The 21,661-nt window shown below is 43.2% G+C and overlaps 1 protein-coding gene across 1 annotated transcript in view; it reads right to left on the minus strand.

Moving 5' to 3' along the window:
- Positions 1 to 21,661, minus strand: part of Stk39 (serine/threonine kinase 39) — a 273,793-nt gene that overhangs the window by 184,281 nt on the left and 67,851 nt on the right. Inside the window, exons 3-5 of the mRNA XM_052722942.1 lie at positions 9,907 to 10,015; positions 5,110 to 5,251; positions 3,935 to 3,990 (exon numbers count right to left, since the gene is read on the minus strand). Of these exons, the coding sequence (XP_052578902.1) occupies positions 3,935 to 3,990; positions 5,110 to 5,251; positions 9,907 to 10,015 (307 nt within the window). The remainder of the gene's footprint in view (positions 1 to 3,934; positions 3,991 to 5,109; positions 5,252 to 9,906; positions 10,016 to 21,661) is intronic.

Raw genomic sequence — 21,661 nt, forward strand, 5'->3', positions numbered from 1 at the left:
TTCCCACCACTGCGGACATTTGAAACTTTTTGTAATAAAAATTCTGCTAATGGGGGCTCAGGAGACAGTTTAGTTGGTAGAAATGCCTGCCCAACAAGCATGAGGACCTGAGTTGGATCCTAGAACCCAGGTTAAAAAGGCAAGTGTGCTGGACACACTGCTCATAACCCAGCGTAGAGGAGGCAGGGAAAGGCGGGTTCCTGAGACTTACTGGCCACCCAGCCTAGCATACTTGGTGAATGCCAGGCAAATGAGAATTCTTGTCAAAAAACCAAACCAAAACAAACCAACAAACCAAAGCGGACAGTGCCTGAGGAACTACACCCAAGGAGACACACACACACACACACACACACACACACACACACACACACACACACGTGACTGAAAATTTCAGTTTTCACTTTATTGGCAGAATATTATCGAGTTTCCTAAACCACTGCATTGGCTTTATAAGGTCAGCCACACCTTATACGGTTCAAACTTCAAGAGTTAAAAGGGCAATATGAATAGTCGAGCTCCTGTGTGACTAAACTCCTTGTATCTATGCACAAAGTCAGAGTGATCCTCTCAGTTTTCCCCACTTCCTTCACAAAAGGCAATACTGTCTGTCACCTTGATTTATTCACTTAACCAATACTGAGTTTTTCCTTCTCCTTATGAGTGAATGGGTATTCCATATTATGGATATACTGTGTATACTATACTTAAGACACCAGATTGCATCTCATATTTTGCTTTCACAAACAAATACTCCCATCAGATTATCTGGGCACAGTGGTACATGCCTATAATCCCAGTACTTGGGAGGCAGGGGAAGCCCGATTGTCACAAGTTCAAGCTTAGGCTACACCCTCTTCCAAAAAAAATCTCCAACAAATAAACCAAGGCCTCTAACATTCCAAACATACATGGGGATAGCTGGAGGGCAGATTCCTAGCAGAGCCATAATTGTGCTAATAAATGCTTAGTAACTCCTTCTTAGAAAGTCATGCTGCAGACTCCAGAGATGCACAGCCCCCCACCATGGCTGACCAGAAGCAGTCAACATGGTGTCACTGATTGCGGAGTGGGACAGAGATGTGAGTGAGCGGCTCCTATAAGCTGCCTCCTCGCACCTCGCTTGGTTGCAGAGACAAAGGTAAACCGCACTTGTAGATGTGAGACAGTACCAGATTCCTCTCCACTGTGGATGTAACTCTTCGTACTGCTACCAACAATGGATTGACCTTTGGCTTTGTGGTATAAGTATCTCAATATGGCTTTAAGCTGAATTTCTCTAGTTGTGACACTGAGCATTTTTTTCCTTTATTGCCCGTGAGCTCATTAGACTGTTTTTGTCCACTGTCCATCTTATTGGCTGTTCTAAGCATTTCATACATATATACACGTTTGTGCGTGTGTTCACATATATATGTATGTATGTGAATATGTATGTTTATAATATATACTACAGCCCTACATGCAGGGGTAGGTTCATGTTTAATGGAACAAGAAACTTACATAACTTGAACACTATCAATAGGCAATGTAAATTATGAATGCAAAATTTCTGTACAAATATATCTCTTTACAGTGAAAGGAAATGTGTATCAGGACCAGCAAGATGCTTCCATGAGTAAAGCTGTGTGCCCTGCAAACCTGGCATCCCAAATTGGATCTCCAGAAATCCTGTAAAGGTGGAAGAAGAGAACCAACTCCACCCAGCTGTCCCCCGACTTCCACACATGTATATATAGTGCCGTGAACGCGCGCGCGCACACACACACACACACACACACACACACACACACACAGTTTAAAATTAATTAATTCACTCATTCTTTGGAGTCATAAAGATGCTAGCCCCTATTTTCTAGAATCCTTTCAGACAGTTTTAACAGAAGTGTTTACATGGAAAAAAATCCAGCCATAAAATGGCTCCTTTGTCCCCACAGAACACTGTGTGGTTCTCAGAGTCTACTGAACTCATACACACCTGAGTCAGTCTTTTTATTGTTAGTATTTCACTTTATGTGTCTGAGTATTTTGCTTGCATGTATGTCTATGTGTGCCTGGTGCCCATGGAGGCCAGAAGAGGGCATTAGACCCCATAGCTGGAAGCCACCATGCAGGTGCTAGGAATCAAACAGCAGTCCTCTAGGAGAGCACCTAGCGCTCTTAACCACTGACCCATCTCTCCAGTCCCAAAAGCCTGGGTCTTAAGGTGCAGTGGCTACAGAGGAAAACAGTCTGCACAGCAAGCATCCTCACCCTGTCTCGATGGGGAAAGTGAGGCTAAAAGACACAACAACACGGCCTAAGGAAGACACACAGCGGATGTCTGTCAATCAGGACCCCAAAGCCTCTGGCCTTAAGCAATACACAAAGTTGCTTCCAATGCCTTAAACCAACCATAGTTGACCAAATCTACCTTCTCCAAGATAATCACTTCCATTATCCCTTCTCTAAGGGAAACACATGGGATTTGAAAAACAAAAACTTCCTTTGCATCTTCAAATGTCTTCTCCCCTTTAAAAGAGGAATTAAAAATTGCTCTTTACTTATGAAAATATAGAGGCCAAGGTCCTGCAGCTGCTTGCTCCACTCTCCAGAGTCTCACCTGAGGGTCCACAGAGATGGCCATGGGGCAGCCTTAAGGCTGAGGATGGAGCTCAAGGGTAAAGCATCTGCTTAGTATTCACAAGGCCTCACATTTGACTCCAGCACCCCCAAATTTAAAAGCCTAGCCTCTGTATTAGAGTTTGTTTTCTACTGAGCTCCTCTATTTCTTTTGCAATTCTTTTGAATTCATGTATTTATTTTATCTTATGTGTGTGAATGTTTTGCCCGCATGTATATCTGTACACCACGTGTGTGCACGGAGCCCACAGAGGACAGAAGAAAGCATTGGGATCCCTGGAGCTACAGTTGTAGATGTATTTAAGCCACCATGTGGATGCTGGAAACCAAACCTGTGTCCTCTGCAAGAGCAGCCAGTGCTCTTAACCTCTGAGCCATCTCTAGAGATCCTGGATTCTCTGCTTTCTAATAACTAACTCTTCAAGTTTATCTGGAAACAGACTTTGGTTCAGAATAAAGTGCTATGGTTGATTTTGGTTCAATAATTCGGAATGCTCAATGCCTAGATCTATGCCAACACATACGATTCTTCCGATAACTCAAAATGAAGCCAATTAAGCTGATTCTCCAGCATGAGACAAACTTCAACACCCTTAATAACAGAAGCCATGTCAATTATTTTCACCAAGGATAGTACTAGCGATGGCTGCTAATATTTCGTTACTGCAAGACAAAAGATGAACACTCAGAAATGGCAGGAACAGTCCACTACAGGAAAGGACTATCCAGCCAAAACCAGTGCCACAGAGAGATGGCGATGGCTGAAAGGGTGGCTGGGGCTGACCTGCAAGGACCTGGGCAAAACAAGAGAAAATATGGATGTGGCTACCTTCTATGCCAAGGCTCTCAGGGTACTCTGATAACTCAAAACAAGAAAATGACAGGAGCCAGGCATGGGACATGTTCACCAGTTGCGCTCACTCAAGAGCCTATGGAAATAAAAGGTTTCTTAACTAATGTATATAATGTTTTAAATTTTCAAACTCAATCAAAATCAATTTTCCAAATGACTTTTCTGGCAGGTATATAAATATGTTTATTCAATCTAAAAGGTAGAGAAAGCTATTCAAGTAGAAACTGATAATCAGATCGTTATTAAAAAGTTCTGTGCTCAAATCGCATTATTTAGCAAGAGAACTCGCCATTACTCATCCAGGCTCCAGTCGCAAGCATTCTGTAAGGGCAGGTCTGTTATAGCAGAGCAGCCCAGACACACTCTTAAATGCATGCAACTATTCTGTGGAAACCATCCTCCATTCCTTACAATGTAACAGTCCTGTAAACAGAAGGATGTTCATCTTTAACAGCTTACCTGCTATCTGGACCGAACCATCCTCACCCAGAAGAATATTACCAGCCTTCAAATCCCTGTTAGGAAAAAAAAAGCAGAGAATTATAAAGCATAGATTATATATTACACTGACTCATTCCAGATTTTAACATTCAGCACACAAGCCCACGGCCAACACAATCATTATATTGTGATATTAAAGTCACATCGCAGATTTTAAAAGTTGTAAGTGCATACTGTCATTTTATACTTTGCTCCTGAGGCACAGTTAGGGTTTTAATAACAAATGTTTTTTTGTGAAGCCATTATCTGCATTTAATTAAATCACTACTGAGAGAGACTATCTTATGTTTCAGAGTTAGTGATTAACCCTAAAGGCACAAGACTGTCATATTTATCAAGAACTAAATCCTATCTCAGTATTCCACTTGTACTTCAGAGTTGCCTGTGGCACAATTCCAAACAGTCCCACAGCCCACTTAAAATGAATTTGATCAGTCTCTCCTATGGGGCCATACCAAGGCTAAATGTTAATTATAATATTCTATGTGATATTTCTTCACTATATCAAGCTCTGTGGAGCAATTTTAATATTTAAAGGAAGTGATAATTAAGAAACAAGTATTAAAAAATATGGTACAGATCATTAAATACACAGCTCTCTCACGGCTCCACCTTGAACAGTGTTATTAGTTTTAGGGTAAATGGTTGTCTATTTGTAACGTTCCTAAGAGTCAGAGTAACACTGTTGCTTTCGAAACGTGGGGCACTCCCATCCCGCCCGCTCCTCCACTTCAAAGCTTAGCATTCTATATTACAGAAGAAGTCAGGGCTGCCTCTTCCCTCTCACCACCAGGCCCCAAACTGTTAACATAAAATGTAACAGTCTTGCCGTTCTTAGGCAGAGGGAGATGCCATCCAGTTCAAGCAAGTTCACTTCAACAGTAATTATGTTAACTAATTCCTTAATGAGCCCACACAGCACTTACTACATTTGCTCTTCTTCAATTTAACCACATAAACCCGCCTCAGGGATACCAAGGAAATGCATCCAAGTTGATTCTTTGGAGGTTTGTTTTGTTTTTAAGTGTTAACTTTTGCATAATACAAAAGCCCACCTGTAGGAAATACTTCCTTGAAATTCTCTACAAACTAGAGCTATACATTATGAAGAGCAGACTGTACAGAAATTCTACCTGTGGATCTGGCCGTTTCTGTGCAGATAATCTAAACCTTCCAAAACTTCCTTAAGAATTGTTGCGATTATTGCTTCTTCCAGAACTCCATTCTTGTGCTCTCCTCGATTGACGATGTATTTGATGATATCCAACATGGAACCTGAGTGGACAGACAGAATTTGGGAGGATTAGATTTTTTTTGGGGGGGGTGGTTTTTTCAAGACAGGGTTTTTCTGTGTAGCTTTGTGCCTTTCCTAGAACTCACTCTGTCCCAGGCGGGCCTCGAACTCACAGAGTTCCGTCTGCCTCTGCCTCCCAAGTGCTAGGATTAAAGGCATGTGCCAACACCGCCTGGTGGGAGGATTGTTTTTATAAACATCTCCATTCCTTCTTACATTAAGAACCCTCTACTATTACAACACTAGATAGGACCATCAAAAACAGACTCTGTCTACCCCATCTCATACTCCCAAGGCATAAAAAGAATCAAAGGCCACGCCTAAGGCTAGACACACTGTGTCTATTAATAAGTTGGCAATTTACTGAAGGTGAGAAAAATTCTCATTAAGAGTCAGGAAGGAGAGCTCTGCTGAGATGGTTCAGCACTGAAGACTGACTACTGCTTTTCCAGAGGACTCTGGTTCAGTTCCCACTGCCACCATTATTGGATGGCTCACAACCGCCTTTAGCTCCAACTCCTCCACGGGATCCAATGCCCTCTCTGGCCTCTGCAGGCACCCACATACACACAGCCTATGCTGATAAACATGTACACACAAATCCTAATAATAATAAAGCTGAGAGAAAGAGTGAAGGCACCCAGGAATCAGAGGCCAGTGATAAAGTATGTGATTAGCTGTGTGAGTGCAAGGCTGTGGTGATTAAAACTCATTATCAACCCCACTGTCCTGAGAAACTCCTAAGAGTGAGTAAAGTGCACTTCTGCCGTATCTGTGAGGGCATTTCCAGAGAAGTAACTTAGGGACAAAGACCTACCTGCCCCGGTTACGGGCAGCATCATCAAATAGGCTGGGGTCCCAGATAGACTGAATGTGGAAAAGAGAGAAGCCGCTAACGTGTGTAAGATCTGCTTGCTGGGGGAGTGGCTCTATTGCAGCTGTTGTCCCCACAGACACCAGCCTTTCAGTGTAGACGGGCACCAGTGACTCGGCATGGAGCCTCCAGGTCTCCAGCCTCAGAAGGAGGCTGCATCAACGCCCCCCCCCCCCCCCCCCCCCCCCCCCCCCCCCGTGTCTAAGGCTTCTGGCTTCATGGACTGACCAGCTGCCAGGTCCTCCGCCTCTCCACTGTACAAACAGCCATCGATGGACCATTTAGTCTCCAATCATTTAAGCCAATGCTCCTTTCGTAATTACACATATGTGTTTAAAACATATACCATCCCCCAATATTTCTGTTCTCCTAGAGAATCTTGATTACTACAAAGGGCCAAGGATGGATTCCTAGCACATTTTTTTTTTTTTAATTTCAAAGCGTACTGGGGATGAGGGGTAGTAAGCTATCTCGACAGTAAGGGCACTTGCTACCAAGCCTGACCACGTCATTTTGTTCATCGGGACTCATGTGGTAGAAAGAAAGATGTGATCACTGCAAGGTCTTCTGACCTCCACATGCATGTCTGTGCTAAGGGCAACACACACGCACGCGCGCGCACACACACACACACACACACACACACACACACACACACACACGCGTGCAATAATAATCATAATAATAACAACTAAGATTTAAAAACTGGGTGTGGTCCCCAGGTGCTCAGGAGGCACCTGGAATGGAAGGAGGTCTTGAGTCCAGGAGTTCAGAAACAACTTGGACAACACCGTTTTTAAAGTAATAATAAGATAAATATATCTACCACAAGGTATGAAGACATATTTTTTAAAGAAGTAAACAAGTGAAGTGAAGAACCAAACATTGTTCAGGGGGAGAGGAGAGACGGCAGAGAACCAAGAGGGAAGAGTGGCAGCCCTTCCTATGACCTACGTCAAGGGTGGGAGGCAGGGCAAGCAAGGCGCCGCCACACCCTGCCCAGCATGGCACCTCCACACCCTGCCCAGCATGGCACCTCCACACCCTGCCCAGCATGGCACCTCCACACCACTGCCCATAACCCCAAGATTCCTTTGTGAGACTCTAAGCAACTTTGATTTTCATTTTATGCTTTATGCACAGGCTTTTCTAATAAATAAATAAATCCATAAGTGCTTTGTTACTATATAGAGATTGGTATCCTAGGCACGATGAATTCGTGTTTCAACACATAGTAATTAATATTCTACACCTCTGGGTCATTTTTAAAGCTATAATTACCTGGAGATTCAACATTTCTGAAGAGTTAACAAATGGCTTACCTCAGGACTTGAGTTTGGCTCTAGGCTCTTTATGATTAACTAAGAGGATTGGTACAGTTGTTATTGCACCAAACTAGCTAGCTGCCTGCCCCTCATTAGGGGGTTCAATGTGGTCAAACATTATAGAGGAAAAAATAAATGCAAATTTCCCTCTGCAGACAGGGGAACGCATCTGTCTATGTATCAACTCTTACACTTTCAGGTCATTTAGAAAAAATAATGACTCTAAACATCACTTGCTTCATTCTTAAAAGTATATGACCTACCCAGCAGATACAAATTTCTAGCCTTCTGAAAGAAAATGAACAAGACTCCTTATCTGGCTACATTTCCCTTTCCTGGGTAAGCTTGCTGGAAACCTATTATCTTACCTTTCAAAAGCCCTGTTTGGAGACTAGACTGGACTCTCAAACAGACAATGCATTTTCTATCTGGTCCTCAAAAAAGAAACCGGGGATGTTCTCAAGTTCAGGAAAGTGAAAGGCTAACTGAGGTGAACTCTTTAACTGCAACAGAGCATCTGAGACTTCTAGGGTCCAGGTCACCAGAACTCACCGCTTTCTCACAGGTAGCCGAACCCCTAAGATAAAACTCTCGGCCTCAACTGGTTAAGATCGTCTTATTGACACCGCACCAGAGTTACTGGAAGAAGGGAGCACTGTGGAGGTCAGTGTTAAGTGTGGCTCTATGGTCTTCCTCTGCCTTTCCTTCTTCCTTTTCATTACAAACTAAAGAGCTTACTTAAGAAAACAGGTCTGAGGAGGACTAAGAGAGCAGAGACATGTGTCTAGAAGATCCACCCATGTACACTCAAATCAACTACAGAGACTTGGCATCTCATGTATGGGCCTCTGCTTGATACAAGAGGGTTTCTTTTAAAAAAAAAAAGTAATAATAACAATTAATTAAACTACATTTCTAATTTAGTCTTAGCTGGAATCTGGTCTAAAGATCCAACCACACTAGTTTGGGCTCTCTAGGATACCCTTCATGCTCAGAGCGTCATACAAGGAGCGCCACCAGAGAGAGACAGCACGGAGAGAATGTAGGCCTTCTGAGGAAACCACACAGGCTTTCTAAGCTTCAATGTCCAGGACTGGAAAACAGAGAGAACACCGGGAATGTGGCACAGTTTTTAAAGCAGCGTTTTCCTCTAGTACCAATAGTTGAGTGTGCCTGAGAGTTAGAGACCTGGGCCACACGGCCTAAGTCCCGTGAGCTTCAGGGAAGTTTCTGCAGGATGGGGATGGGGAAAACATGGAGGATGCCGAGATGGAATGAGATAAGTAAGTGAACTGTCTTGAACAGGATCGAGCCACGGAGTAAGTGTCCAAGGATGTTAGTGGTTATCATTTTCATTCCCTCTCTGCTGCTGATATTGAGGGGTTAGGGTTGTTTGTTTGTTTGTTCGTTCGTTTTTTTCAAATAAAATCATGGATGTGAAAAAGCCTTCAAAAGTAAATTATCACTAGCTTGAGAGATCTCTTCCCAAAAGCAACAGAGTGAGAATGATGCCTGAACACTGAACACCAATGAAGTGGCCATCACGTCTCTCCATGTAAACTGTGACAAAGTGTAGCAAGCAGTCACGGGATGTCCGGTTCATTGAGTCAAGCTCGGTGGGTGGTTTTCTCCTCAGGGAGTCCACAGTTTCTGCACTGACCAGTATCAAATGTGAAGAAACAGCAGGCAGAAACTCAGACTGCACCCCACCAGCCACCATGCAGGTGCTCAAGAGTCCATAGCACTCCTCCCTTGTCACAGACTGCAACATGCTAAGGACTTGAGTTGTGTTTAAAGGACTTGACAGAGGAAGGACTGGGCTGAGGTGTAGCTTGGTGCTAGAGGATTTGTCTGACATGCCCTGGGTTTGATCCTTAGCAACACACACACACACACACACACACACACACACACACACGCACACACACACACACACACACGGTGGCTACAGAGAGAATGGGATTGTGTGGGGAAAGGAGAGACATCTAAGGCAGAAGCCAGTCACAGGACAGGGAAGGGCTGGAGGTCTCTGAGAACATATGAAACTTAGGGCAACAGGAATCACCTAACCCAGAAGGTGGGGACACTGGCTACACAGAGGAAGGGACACAGAAACTCTAGGACATTAAACCCAATTATGAAAGACTTTGAATTATTAAGAAATTTGGCCCCTTGCCAGGGGGTGGTGGTGGCACATACCTTTAATCCCAGCACTCAAGAGGCAGAGGCAGGCAGATCTTTGTGAGTTCAAAGCCAACTTGGTCTATAGAGTGAGGACAGCTAGGGCTGTTACACAGAGAAACCCTGTCTTGAAAACCGGAAAAAAAAAAAAAAAAGAAATTTGGTCTTTCAAACCAGGGACTAAAATCCTTCTTCAGTATGATAACTCCCACAAAGCAAGGGAAAACAAAAATAAGCAACAATGAAACTCACTTACCTCCACTTAGTAATTTCATGACCAGCCAAAGTTCATCTTTGACCACAAAGGAAGTGTAATAAGTCACTACGTTGGGGTGGCTGCACTGACTCATGGCCTGAATTTCTTTCTGTAATTAATAAAAGAAGAAGAAAGAACGACATGATACACAACTGTAGCCAGCCTACCCTGCGTCCCTCCCTTTGGTTGGCAGGCTACTGATACAATGGCCCCCAAGAAATTACAGTTCTCCCAGCATTCTCCTCCTCAGAGAAGAAAAGGCCCTCAAAACCTGGGTGAGGAGGAAATTGTCCCCAGAGAGTGATCTGCAGCTTTTCAGAAGACCCTGCAGGACACACGGGAGCTGGATAGAGGAATGCTTGGGTCAGACTGCTCGGGTATGCATTTCTCTTGCCAACCACAGGACAGAGGAGCTTCAGCCCAGTGTGTTACCCAGGTAACCCTCATACTGCCAGTCAAGAGCCCTGCAACACGGAACAAAAGGCTGCTTGCCTGAACAGAAGGCCTCATCAGAGACAGATGAGTCTGGGCAGGCTACAAGGAGAACTGGGTCCCCCTGAACAGTTTCAACTCTAGTGGGTCACATCTCCACCCACATCCAAAAGGAAACGACAAAACTGCCTCTGTTGCTGCAGTGTGCTAAATGAGGAAAGCCTATCGCTTCACAAACTATGCCTCAGTAGATATTCCTCCAGAAAAAAAAAGGGGAAGGGGGATGGGCAAAGTAAAACAAGCTTGGGAAACATCAGATACAATGTCTCACTCTGAAAGAGATACTGGCATTGGAGACAGACTCTATGGCCTACAGTACATTAACCGTCCACTTAGCTAAAATAGCAGAAAACCAATGCTTTGCAGTTCAGTTGGTCAGACTGGGACAGAGAACAAAGTTTATGTGATTATATAAAATGACAAAGCTTTTCAATGAAACACGTGAAAATCTTCAATGAAGCTCATTTTCCTGCAGTGCTCCTACAGTGGGTTTTCTTTTAGTGTTTAAAGTCATGACCATAAATGCGTAGTCCATCAAGTTGAGGTGCCCTTTCATTTCACGGTGCTGTCCAATAGCAAAAGCATGCCCTTGGTCACCAAAGCAGCCTCACACATGCTGCTGCGCACTCATTATGAAAGAAAGGAGCATCTAGGCATTCAACCACATGTACATTCTGTTATGTGCTTCTAGTTAACTTCAGTTAACTCAGCTGCCCAACTAGCACTTTCCAGTTTGGCCTACTAGTGTACATATCCAGTATTATCTAATCCTCAAATTACCAAAAATATTATGCACCTCAAATAACTTGGCCAAAATATAGTAACATGTAACAGGCACATACCTTAATACCTACACATATTTAAAGCTCTTCCTGGAGCAAGATCCTAAGAAACTCATGGACTTCTCTCTATTTTCTTTTTATCCTATGCAGACCTTTTCCCCATCCTCATCCCCCTCAGCCAGTCAGCTCATTTTATATAGGTCTGACAAGATCTTGGACCAAGATCTGAGACCTAAGGTCCCAAGTCATCTGTTTCTGATATCAGGTTCTTTTGCCATGAAATGCTTCTAGAGGAAAAACTGAATACATCCCTGGGCACTCCCTTTTCCAAGTCAACAGTGTGTGATGGGCAATGGGATACCTCTCCAACTTAGCCTGAAGCATGAGGTAGGATCCAACTGATACAACATGGAAACAGAGTATCTTGACTGCAGACAATACTCGGGATTATCACCATACATTCATAATAATGAATGCCTCCATGGCTTCCTATCACCAATCTTTTGGACTATCAACCAAAATGCACAATGCATAACCAATGTTCACAAGTAAGGAAATTGTTTTTGCCTTGAAGAAAATTATCATTTTTAGCCCTCTGCACATAAGTGGCCATGATATCACACCTTACACCAAGAGTATCAGGAGCTCTGACATTGCAATCTCCCTCCCCCCCCCCCGTCTTGTGTGTGTGTGTGTGTGTGTGTGTGTGTGTGTGTGTGTGTGTGTGTCTGCATAGATTACAGAATTCTAAAAACTGGATAGAGCTCATCATAGATCAGGTTCCTACCAACACAACCACACCAGAAGCATAAAGGCAGACCAAACGGGTGGGTAGTGGGGGAAGAGTCCCATCAGTCTGAGCCTCACAGCCTCACATGCTTCTACCATGCAACACCACAGTCATTCACCAATTAGTTTTGGGGTTCATATCTCATACTCTCCATACTCTTGTCTAATCTGGGTTGCCTCATAGTTTCCCCATGTAACAGGGGCCTCATAAGCCTAAGGCATGATGAAAACACAGCCACTGGAGTTATCAGTTGTTTCCTGCACTATCAAAGACACTAAAATGAGAAAGAAATACACTTACAAGAAGAAAGGAGGTCCTCTACAGGCCTATCTGTACCTTCATTTATATATTAGCATTTGGTTTAGCTGCCTTTCTAGCAAGGTATAACACAGTAAAAACTTGAAAACTATATTTGCTGAATCAAATATTCTTTCCAAAATTAGTCCCTCTTTAGAGCTGGTATATATCTATTGAGAGTACAGGTATAATTATCAGCAAGAGAGAGAGGGAGGGAGGGAGAGATGGGCGGGAGGAAGGGAAGAAAGTCTACTTTTCAAAACAGTGGTGAGGCTGCTATTTGAATTTCTTCCTAACCATGTTACCAGTTAAAGTATCCAAGCTTCCCCCAATGCCGCAAGTTCATTCATATAATTAGGAAAGACATTTATTAAAAAGCAGTCATTTGTTCTTTTCTCAAAAGGTAACTAATGCCCAAGGATGGGCAAACTGACATAATGAAAACTTGGTATCCAATTCTTCCTACAGAAAGATCCAGTTCTGATTCCCTTAACTGGGTCACATGGGCAGTGTGGAAATGCCCGGGGTCCACCAGATATTCTGAGGTAAAGCCTAGAGTACCTTCTAGCAGGCTTCCCAGCAATTAGCAGGCTTCCCAGCAATTCATATGCTGGAGCACTAGGAACCCAGCTTTGAGTGGCAAAATTTCAAATTTCAATTGAGCTTGGAGGTCAGCAAAGTGTCACAAGGCAGAAGGTGAAGGAACAAATACAAAGGCTGCTACGAGGGCCAGGGAGGAAGAGAGGCTGCCTAGTAGAGCCCAAACTGAGGGGAGGAGCAGGGATCAGAGATGGAAGTGGGGGAGATGGCAATATTCAAACGGTTAGGCCTCACTAGGACAGGAAAAAAGCAAAAATCATCCACAGGGATGGAGAACAGAGGGCACACTCAGGCAGCACATGTGCCAGAGTCGTAGTTACAGACAAACCCAGTGGCTCCCCAGAGTCAGTGGCAAGGACTTACCTGTGTCATCAAGCGCAAACCAAGCCATGGTATGGGCTCAAATCTGCTGAGGCAGCTTCACTGGAATGCATCAATCACAGGCCAAGTTTCTAAGGAGTAAAGCCAACCTAAGACAGGGCAACCCTGAAGCAGAGGTCACAGCAAGAACTCTCTGCTGGGGCCATTTGGGACGGTGGCAGGAATGGAAACCAGGCCTTTCGTGTGCACACTAGACAAGCACTCTAGCAACTGAGCTACACTGCCAATCTGACACAGGCCCCTTCAATTTGGTGGGAAATATAAAAATGTGCATAAAGTTTACAGAGAATTTAGAGGGGGAAATCTCCCAGTGCCAAACAGAAAAATTAATGTAGTATTGATGAGGGGTTGTGTTGTATTGATATACGATCTTTAGTCTCCCCCTTCTAATTTTTTTCTTCTGTAAATAGTACTATACAAAGAGGAACTACAGCTACAAGAATCTGATCCTCCAAAAACTGTAAGAACTGCACCTTCCGGCATACTGATGCATTCCTGTGATCAGAGGCAGGAGGATCTCAGCTTTGAAGTCAGCCTGCCCCACACTCAGCTCCCTGACTACCCTGGCAGGGTACTCAACCTTTTTTGAGCCTCACTTTCTCCTTCCTGTAAAATGATATTAATACCACTCTCTGCTTAGGAACAGTGTGAGAAAAGCAAAGGGAGGTTTACCCACCCCCTTGCAGGTCTAGCATGTAATAGTATACTAAAAAGTAACCCAGGGTACCTACTGGTCAGTGTCTCATTTCTTTGTCTGCAGGGGAATGTCTCCATATTGGTTACTCACTGCAAGGATTAGCGCCTGGCTCAGCCTTAAAGGCATAGAGTTGACCCTGGAAGCTTGTTCACCTGTTCCTGGAGAAGGTTCATGTGACACAACCATGGGCCCTGATGGCTTAAGGAGTTTCCTGTGATGCAGGACCGGCCGGCCTATGTTTAGCTAAACATAGATGGGGACAATGGGAAGACAGGAGCCAGCTTAACTACTGCCACTAAATCTTTGCCATCTGTATTTCCTAGTTATTAAATGTGTGGTTCATTTATAACCCCGTTATACACTCTCTGAATCTCGATAAGCTGCCTCCAAGTGCTTTAGAAAAAAGTCCAATATATACACACGCGAAGAGTGGGGAAAAAAAGGAAACCAAGAATTTGAAAATAGAAGAATTGGGAAAAATGTAAAGTGTATGACATTTATAAGCCTTATCATCCAAATGGAAGTGACAGCAAAAATAGATCTTTAACATGCATGTGATGTTCTCCAAGTGTTTAAATAATCCCTCAAATGATATGGGGATAACCAAGTTAATAAAAAACACTTCAGAAGGTGAGTCTGCAGTTGGTATTTCCACAGTAACTGATCATCAGGAAGGGTGACTTAACAACTGCTCATAACTAACCATATACCATAAACAGCAGGGTCCAAAATCAGTAAGAAGAAGGGCTGGGGATGCAGCTCAATTGGTAGAGTGCCTGTGTACGAAGCAGGAAGCCTCAGTTCCCATCCCCAGCACCATATAAAACTGAACACGGCAGTACATGTTCCATCTACTGACTGGACACAGAAGGATCACTTTAACACTGCTACATACAGAATTTTAGGCCAGCCTGGGCAAACATGAGACTCTATCTCAAGAACAAACTAATTAATTAATTTCAAATGAGGTAAATAATAATAAGCAAGCATTTTTTAATGTTTGCCAAAAATCAGAAGAAGATTAACAATGCTTTTACAAGGGCAATGTATTTTTCTGGCTGTCTCTTTCAATTATTAAAAAGTCCCATCAATCTTTTAAATTATGAAAATGATACACTATTATGAGGCAAACCCTTGCATCTTTTAACAGAAAGGTATCAACAGAGAAAACTCAATTCAAGGAGTGAGTCAAATATCCTATCTTACAGTGTTAGAAATGAAAAAAAATGGGCTCTGCCATCTACCGCTGTGACTATTTTCCTGTGGTTTGGTACCTGAGTTTATGGAAGTACATTCTAACTGACAGCAAGATTACAAGTGGGAAAGTTCTAGGTAATCTGAAAACAGAAAGAAACAGAAAACTTCAATAACTCTGTGCCTGCTTAAATCCGTGTTGGGAAGCTTTAAAAGTGGAGCCATTGTCACAATGTGAAGTATCAGGGTGGTCAGAGGTTGAAAAATCCCTCAGGAGTAGAGGGGAGTATCTGCTCACTGACCGAACAGGATGTACGTCACAGGGTTGTGGAGACACAAAACTGTTCATAATATGTATAATATGTATAAATCACATACACACACACACACACACACACACACACACACACACACACACACACACACACTAAGCTCTAAGGTTATCACCCTGGAACCAGAATAAGGCTCAGCTATCCACAACTGTCTGTGGTTGGGAATACTCAAAAACATCGGGTAGATGAACAGAAATGGGAAATTTCTTTGGTCACTGGCTTGTCAAACTCCTGGGAACCAAGAAGGCGGCTGCACTGTTACAGGCTTTCCTGTGAGCACCAAATGACCAGGAATGCGAGGTGAAACCTGACTTCTGAGGAGCATCCTGTCCCACGCCTGAGTACAGGGCCCCAGTGGAGTTCCGCCAGGAAGAACCCTCCTGCCCCAGGCAGAGACCCATCCCCAGCCTTATGCACTTTTCCTGCACACTTCACAGTGCTCAGTTTGCAGGTATGGCTTTATTCCCTGTGGAAAACCCTAACGAAAATAGAAAAGAGGTAGCAGGAAAGGGCAAAAGCATTTGCCTCAACCCAAACATTGTGCAGAGCTGGAGAAAGAGGACAGGAGGTACAACACAATGAGACACAGAGTGTGGCTTAGGGTACTTGTCCAGCATGTGTGAGATCCCAGCTTCAGTCCTCAGCATCAGAAAAAGAGACATATGACTAAAGGTGCATTCAATCTGAAATGCCTTCCACACTACTTCCTGTGTATGAGCACACACTAGGTAGATCTGCCCCTCCTGTGCATATGAACACACACTAGGTAGATCTGCCCCTCCTGTGCATATGAACACACACTAGGAAGGTCTGCTCCTCCTGTGCATATGAACACACACTAGGTAGATCTGCCCCTCCTGTGCATATGAACACACACTAGGTAGATCTGCCCCTCCTGTGCATATGAACACACACTAGGTAGATCTGCCCCTCCTGTGCATATGAACACACACTAGGAAGGTCTGCTCCTCCTGTGCATATGAACACACACTAGGTAGATCTGCCACTCCTGTGCATATGAACACACACTAGGTAGGTCTGCACCTCCTGTGCATATGAACACATACTAGGTAGACTTGCTTCCTCCTGTGTATAAATACACACTAGGTAGATCTGCTTCTCCTGTGTATAAACACACACTAGGTAGATCTGTTCCTCTTGTGTATGAACACACACTAGGTAGGTCTGCACCTCCTGTGCATATGAACATACACCTGTGAATATGAACACACACTAGGTAGATCTGCTCCTCCTGTGTATGAACACACACTAGGTAGGTCTGCACCTCCTGTGCATATGAACATACACCTGTGAATATGAACACACACTAGGTAGATCTGTTCCTCCTGTGTATGAACACACACTAGGTTGGTCTCTGCTGCTGACAAACAGAAACCTGAAGAATTCTCTTTTCAGGTGTCCTTTTTTATTCACTTTTTGAAAAATAAGATTTAGCCATCTTGGCAATCTTTTCTAACAACTATATTTAAATACATTTAAATTTAAATTCAATTAGTATTATTTAATTAGTATCTGAAGAAACTATGACGTAACTTTTAAAATGATATTCTAAAACTGAAAACTAATTTTCCAACCTAATTATACATATTTATAAGCTAATAATCGAAGTCCAGAACTACAGAAATGAACTTGCTTTGCTGCATATAAGTAATTATTTTCTGGTTACTTTAAAATGTGTCCACATCTTCAAAACAGCCTCCCCCAAATTCCATTTTGAATCCTGCCTCCAATGGGACAGTACTTGAAAAAATACACAAACACTAAAACATATGAAAATAATTACAAAACTGAACGGCAAGAAAGCCGAAAACTTGAGGTTGAGACCTAAAATGTTCAAATGGTGCTGCATGCAGGGAAGTGGGCTTGCGTTTTTTTACTATGACGTAGCGTAAAAGACGACAATGAACATGTAATCTGTCCCACAACTGAGGAAGGATGAGCTAGAGTATGGATAGACAGTTTAGTATGGATAGACAATTTACTAATTACAAAATCAATACATACAAACGGATTTCAAAACTACTTCCATAGATGTAACAGAGAAAACACACCCATAAACTGCACTGTTGAGAGGCCAACTCACAAAGCAGGAAAAGCTTTCTAAGCGGAAAGATCTTCCCACAATAAAAAACAAACAAGACTTGCAAAGGGATCAGCTTTGCTAATACAGCACAGGCAAGGTTTGTTTTGGTTGGGGGAGGCACTGCTTGTTTGTTTTCTCTAAGCCTCAAACAAAGGGGGGGGAACTTCTGCTCAAAGCGCCTCGGGTAATGTCACTGCAACCAAGAGATGGGAAAACCCGCATCTCATCTTGGTTAGAGATTAATTATTCCTCTGAAATTGCTCATTAAAGCAGGGATCTCTCCAAAGCTTTTGTTTCTTCAAAACACTCTATAATTCAAAGCTAGTTTATGATGCTAAGGAGGGGGAGAGAAGACAAGAGGGGGGAAGGGAGAGGGGAAACAGAAGATGCAGAGAAAGGAGAAACAATAGCCCAGCAGCAGAAAGCAATGTCTTTTCGCTGAGGAGGAAAAAAAGTCTTGATTAATCGATGAATCTTGTCTGAGTCAGAGCAAACCGCCTTTCCAAGGATGATGGAGAAAGAGAAGGGCAAAAGCCCCAACTCTGACAATTGAAGGCAACTTAGAGACTGAAAGGCTGTCACTCCATACCTAGGGAAGAAGAGGGCGCACTGCGTGCCCCAATCTAGGACTGGACAATAGACTTTCATTGGCACAGCACAATAACTACATTCAATGTAAGCGTGACTCGCTAGGAATTTGTATTCTTGTTTAAGTGAATCTTCGAAGGGTATGTTTTTAAAGAACTAAGCTTTAAAAGAACCATAATTTTTGCCATCTAGTGTGATTCTCTTTGAAGGAGATGGAGGCCTGGGGTGAAAGTGAATTCTCCCTACCCCAGGTAGCAGTGCCTAGGGGTAGGTGGGAAGTAGGCAAGTCCGTTGGCTCTGGGACCTTTTTTCCTCACCACACCTCACCACAGTTTCAGCAGCCATCACTTTGTATTGTCACTGTTTCCTTTCAAATGACTTTGTTCTCACCTGTCCTCCATCAAAAGCAAAAACCATTACATGATTTCATAATGTAATCCCTCAATTATTTTTCCCTTTCTTTTTTCTTTTCTTTTCTCTCCTGCTCCCACTGCCTTGCTCTCTTAAAGAGGAAAATGCTTCATCTCCTGGGTGAGGGTCTCTCCTACAATGTACAGCCTAATGATTAAACTGCATATTCAATGGCGTTGCTGTACACGGATGGATGAGAAGATGAAGCTGAGTTGCCCATAACTCAACCAAAGACAGACTGAAAACGTAGGAACTCAAGTAAGAAAAAAAAAAAAAAACGTAAGAGGTGGGTGTATGGTTAAAGCCTAGGGCTCAAGAAGATGCTGGGCAACAAACACATCTATAATCCTAGCACGTAGGAAGCTAAGGCAGGAGAAGTCAAGTGTAAGGCAAATATGGGCTTCATGGTGAGATCCTGTCAAAAAAAAAACCAAAACAAAACAAAACAACATTCTAACAAAACCAAAAAACGAAACAGCCAAATTAGCAGATGAGTCAAAAATGTTCAGCAGCCTGTAGATAAAGTAAAGGGCAGCATTCTGACGGCTGGGACAGAGTCGAATTATAAGGTAAATAAAAATGAATGGTATGTTTATGGAATTTATTGTGTCCTCTGATGAAGGTCTGAAAAGACAAGTGCCTTTAAAAAAAAAGATTTAATTCTCCACTTATATAACGGGTTTTAAGAAAAGTCAAAAGCGCCCTGGGATAGTGTTCCCACCCTTTGAGGCTGACCACAAACTGGGGAAGAAGCTCAAAGCCCTCTCCAACGGGAGCTCAACAGTCCTCAGGACAACGGGTCAGACTCTCTTAACAAGTCTCAAGTTCCCGCTGGAGAGCCGGCAATCTGTCTATCAATCTGCTCAAGTGGCTGGAAACCAATGGAGGGAAAGAAAGACAGCCACCACTCAGCAACCTCACTTCTCCTCTCCCCACATGAAGAGGCCACTTTACTAGCCCAGGGTTTCCCATGGAACAGGGACCTCTAGCTTCTAAAGCAGCTGGTAAGGCTGAAGTGAATGAATTCCTGCTTCACAACTAAAAATATCTTCCAGAGGTGATATGCTACTTCAAATTTCCATTCATAGCAGTATCACTGTGGAATGGGTGAGTAGACCATGGTCAGCAGACCAGCCAGACACCTTACCCACCACAATCATTTCATCCTGACAGGCTATTATCAGTTACAGGTAAGCTCCAAAATGACAAGAAAAATGCAAAAGGATACAGAGAGCACAAGTTTAGAGTCCTAAAATGTCAGCCAATACTTGAATGAAACCATTCACTGTGGAGTGCTCGCCTCTAATTCCTGTTGAATTGCATAAAACAAAGTTTTGCATGAACAACTAGCCTTGAAATTCAATATACACACCTGCAACTTAACTTTCTCATAGACTAAGTGTACTATAGAAATGATGCTTAAGTAAGTATCTAATAAAGAGATAAATGTATTTTTATATCTTCAACCAGCTTAACCTTGAAGAATTATAGCAGAACTCATTTCAACAGATAAGTTTAAATCAGTACCAATGAGCTCATCTGACATTTATATTCTTGGAGAAGCTGGCACAGTGATTAACACTTTTAACAATTTGTCTCCTTCTTCAGCAAAACCTGGAGCCAAGGCCATGACCACAGTCAAAGGGACAGTGAGTCTGTGTGGTCAACTGTCCAAAACTGCTGTGTGGCATTACAGCCGGCTCTGCATGTAGATTCCCCTAACCATGGGACAAGGGCCATGAACCCCGGGAGAGAATTTAGGCTTGGGAACAGACCAGGGAGTAGGCATCAGGGGGTGAAAAATTCCTTGAGGGAGGCAGATGTTCCAAGAACTAGTAAATAGTTGATAATTGTGACTTCTATGACATAATGCTCTCACAAGATAAAGACCCCAGTGGCCATTGTTTCTTCTAAGAACAATGGTTTCCAGTTAACACATGACACCCTCTGTGAGAGGATGCAGTGCCCCAACCTGGAGATAATACACACTCATGGAATTAAAGGATTACTGGGCTACCGGATGTCCAAACACTGCCAAAATGTGAAACCATGGGAATAATGAAAGTGCAAGCCACAGCAGTACTGGAAGTCGAAAGGACATGGTGGCTCTGTTCCACACAAAGCTCCCGTGTCAATCATCTGGACCGCAAGGGCAGGCTATATTAACGACCTTGGGCAGGCTAGACTCCAAATCCTTAATCATTTTTTGTGTGACAAGAAATTAGGAATCGAAGTATATCCTGAAGGACCAGCGCCATTCCCCCCACCATCTCCAGACCAAAGCACCGAAAGAGCAAAGGTTCAACGTTAAGTAAAGACCAAAGCAATGCATTTATTAAATGAGCATCCTTTAAACTGGAAATTTCATCATCACTTTATTTTATTTATTTATTATATGTATTTTATTATACTTAAATAAGTATGCATGTATTCTATACAGCTTGGGCACTACAGTGAGAGAAAAGGGGTCAGAAAAATAAATAGACCACTGCTAACAGATAGACTGATGGAGCCAAGCACAAAGGAATAAAGAGCCCAGTCCTTAACTAGACAGCTAAGTTGACTACAGCCTGTGGTGGTAAGCTTACTGGTCCTAGGAAATGGAAGAAAGAGACTGGAGTAAGGAAGTCTCTGTTGGTCTCCAATCTGGCCCTAACTGGGCCATCGGGCTTGTTTGTCAATTGTGATAAAAAGCTACCAACAGCCCTGGGCAACTAGGAGCTTGAAAGAGCCCAGACCACAGCACGGGTGCAGCCCAAAAGCTGCTTCCCAGACTGCGGTGCAAGGGCACTCCGACTGTACACTCTACATGAATATTCGGCTGGTAATCAAAGGGTGGCTGGGGCTGTGCACAAATGTTAATGCACAGTTCACACTGAAAAACAAAAAACAAAAACAAAACAAAACAAAAATTATGCACCCTCATGCACAGCCACAGAATTTGAAGACTCCCAAGAGACCTTAAAGATCTTCCAGTTCAGCTCTCTCTTAAAATGACCCAAAGCTATTAGGCAATGCAACTGAAGTTAAAAACAAGTTAGTGGCTGAAGCAGGGGCCCCAACTCTCCCCACAGTTTAGTCAATGCT

This window comes from Peromyscus californicus, unplaced genomic scaffold (assembly GCF_007827085.1).
Source record: "Peromyscus californicus insignis strain IS unplaced genomic scaffold, ASM782708v3 Scaffold_7__1_contigs__length_154581171, whole genome shotgun sequence".
NCBI lineage: Eukaryota > Metazoa > Chordata > Mammalia > Rodentia > Cricetidae > Peromyscus > Peromyscus californicus.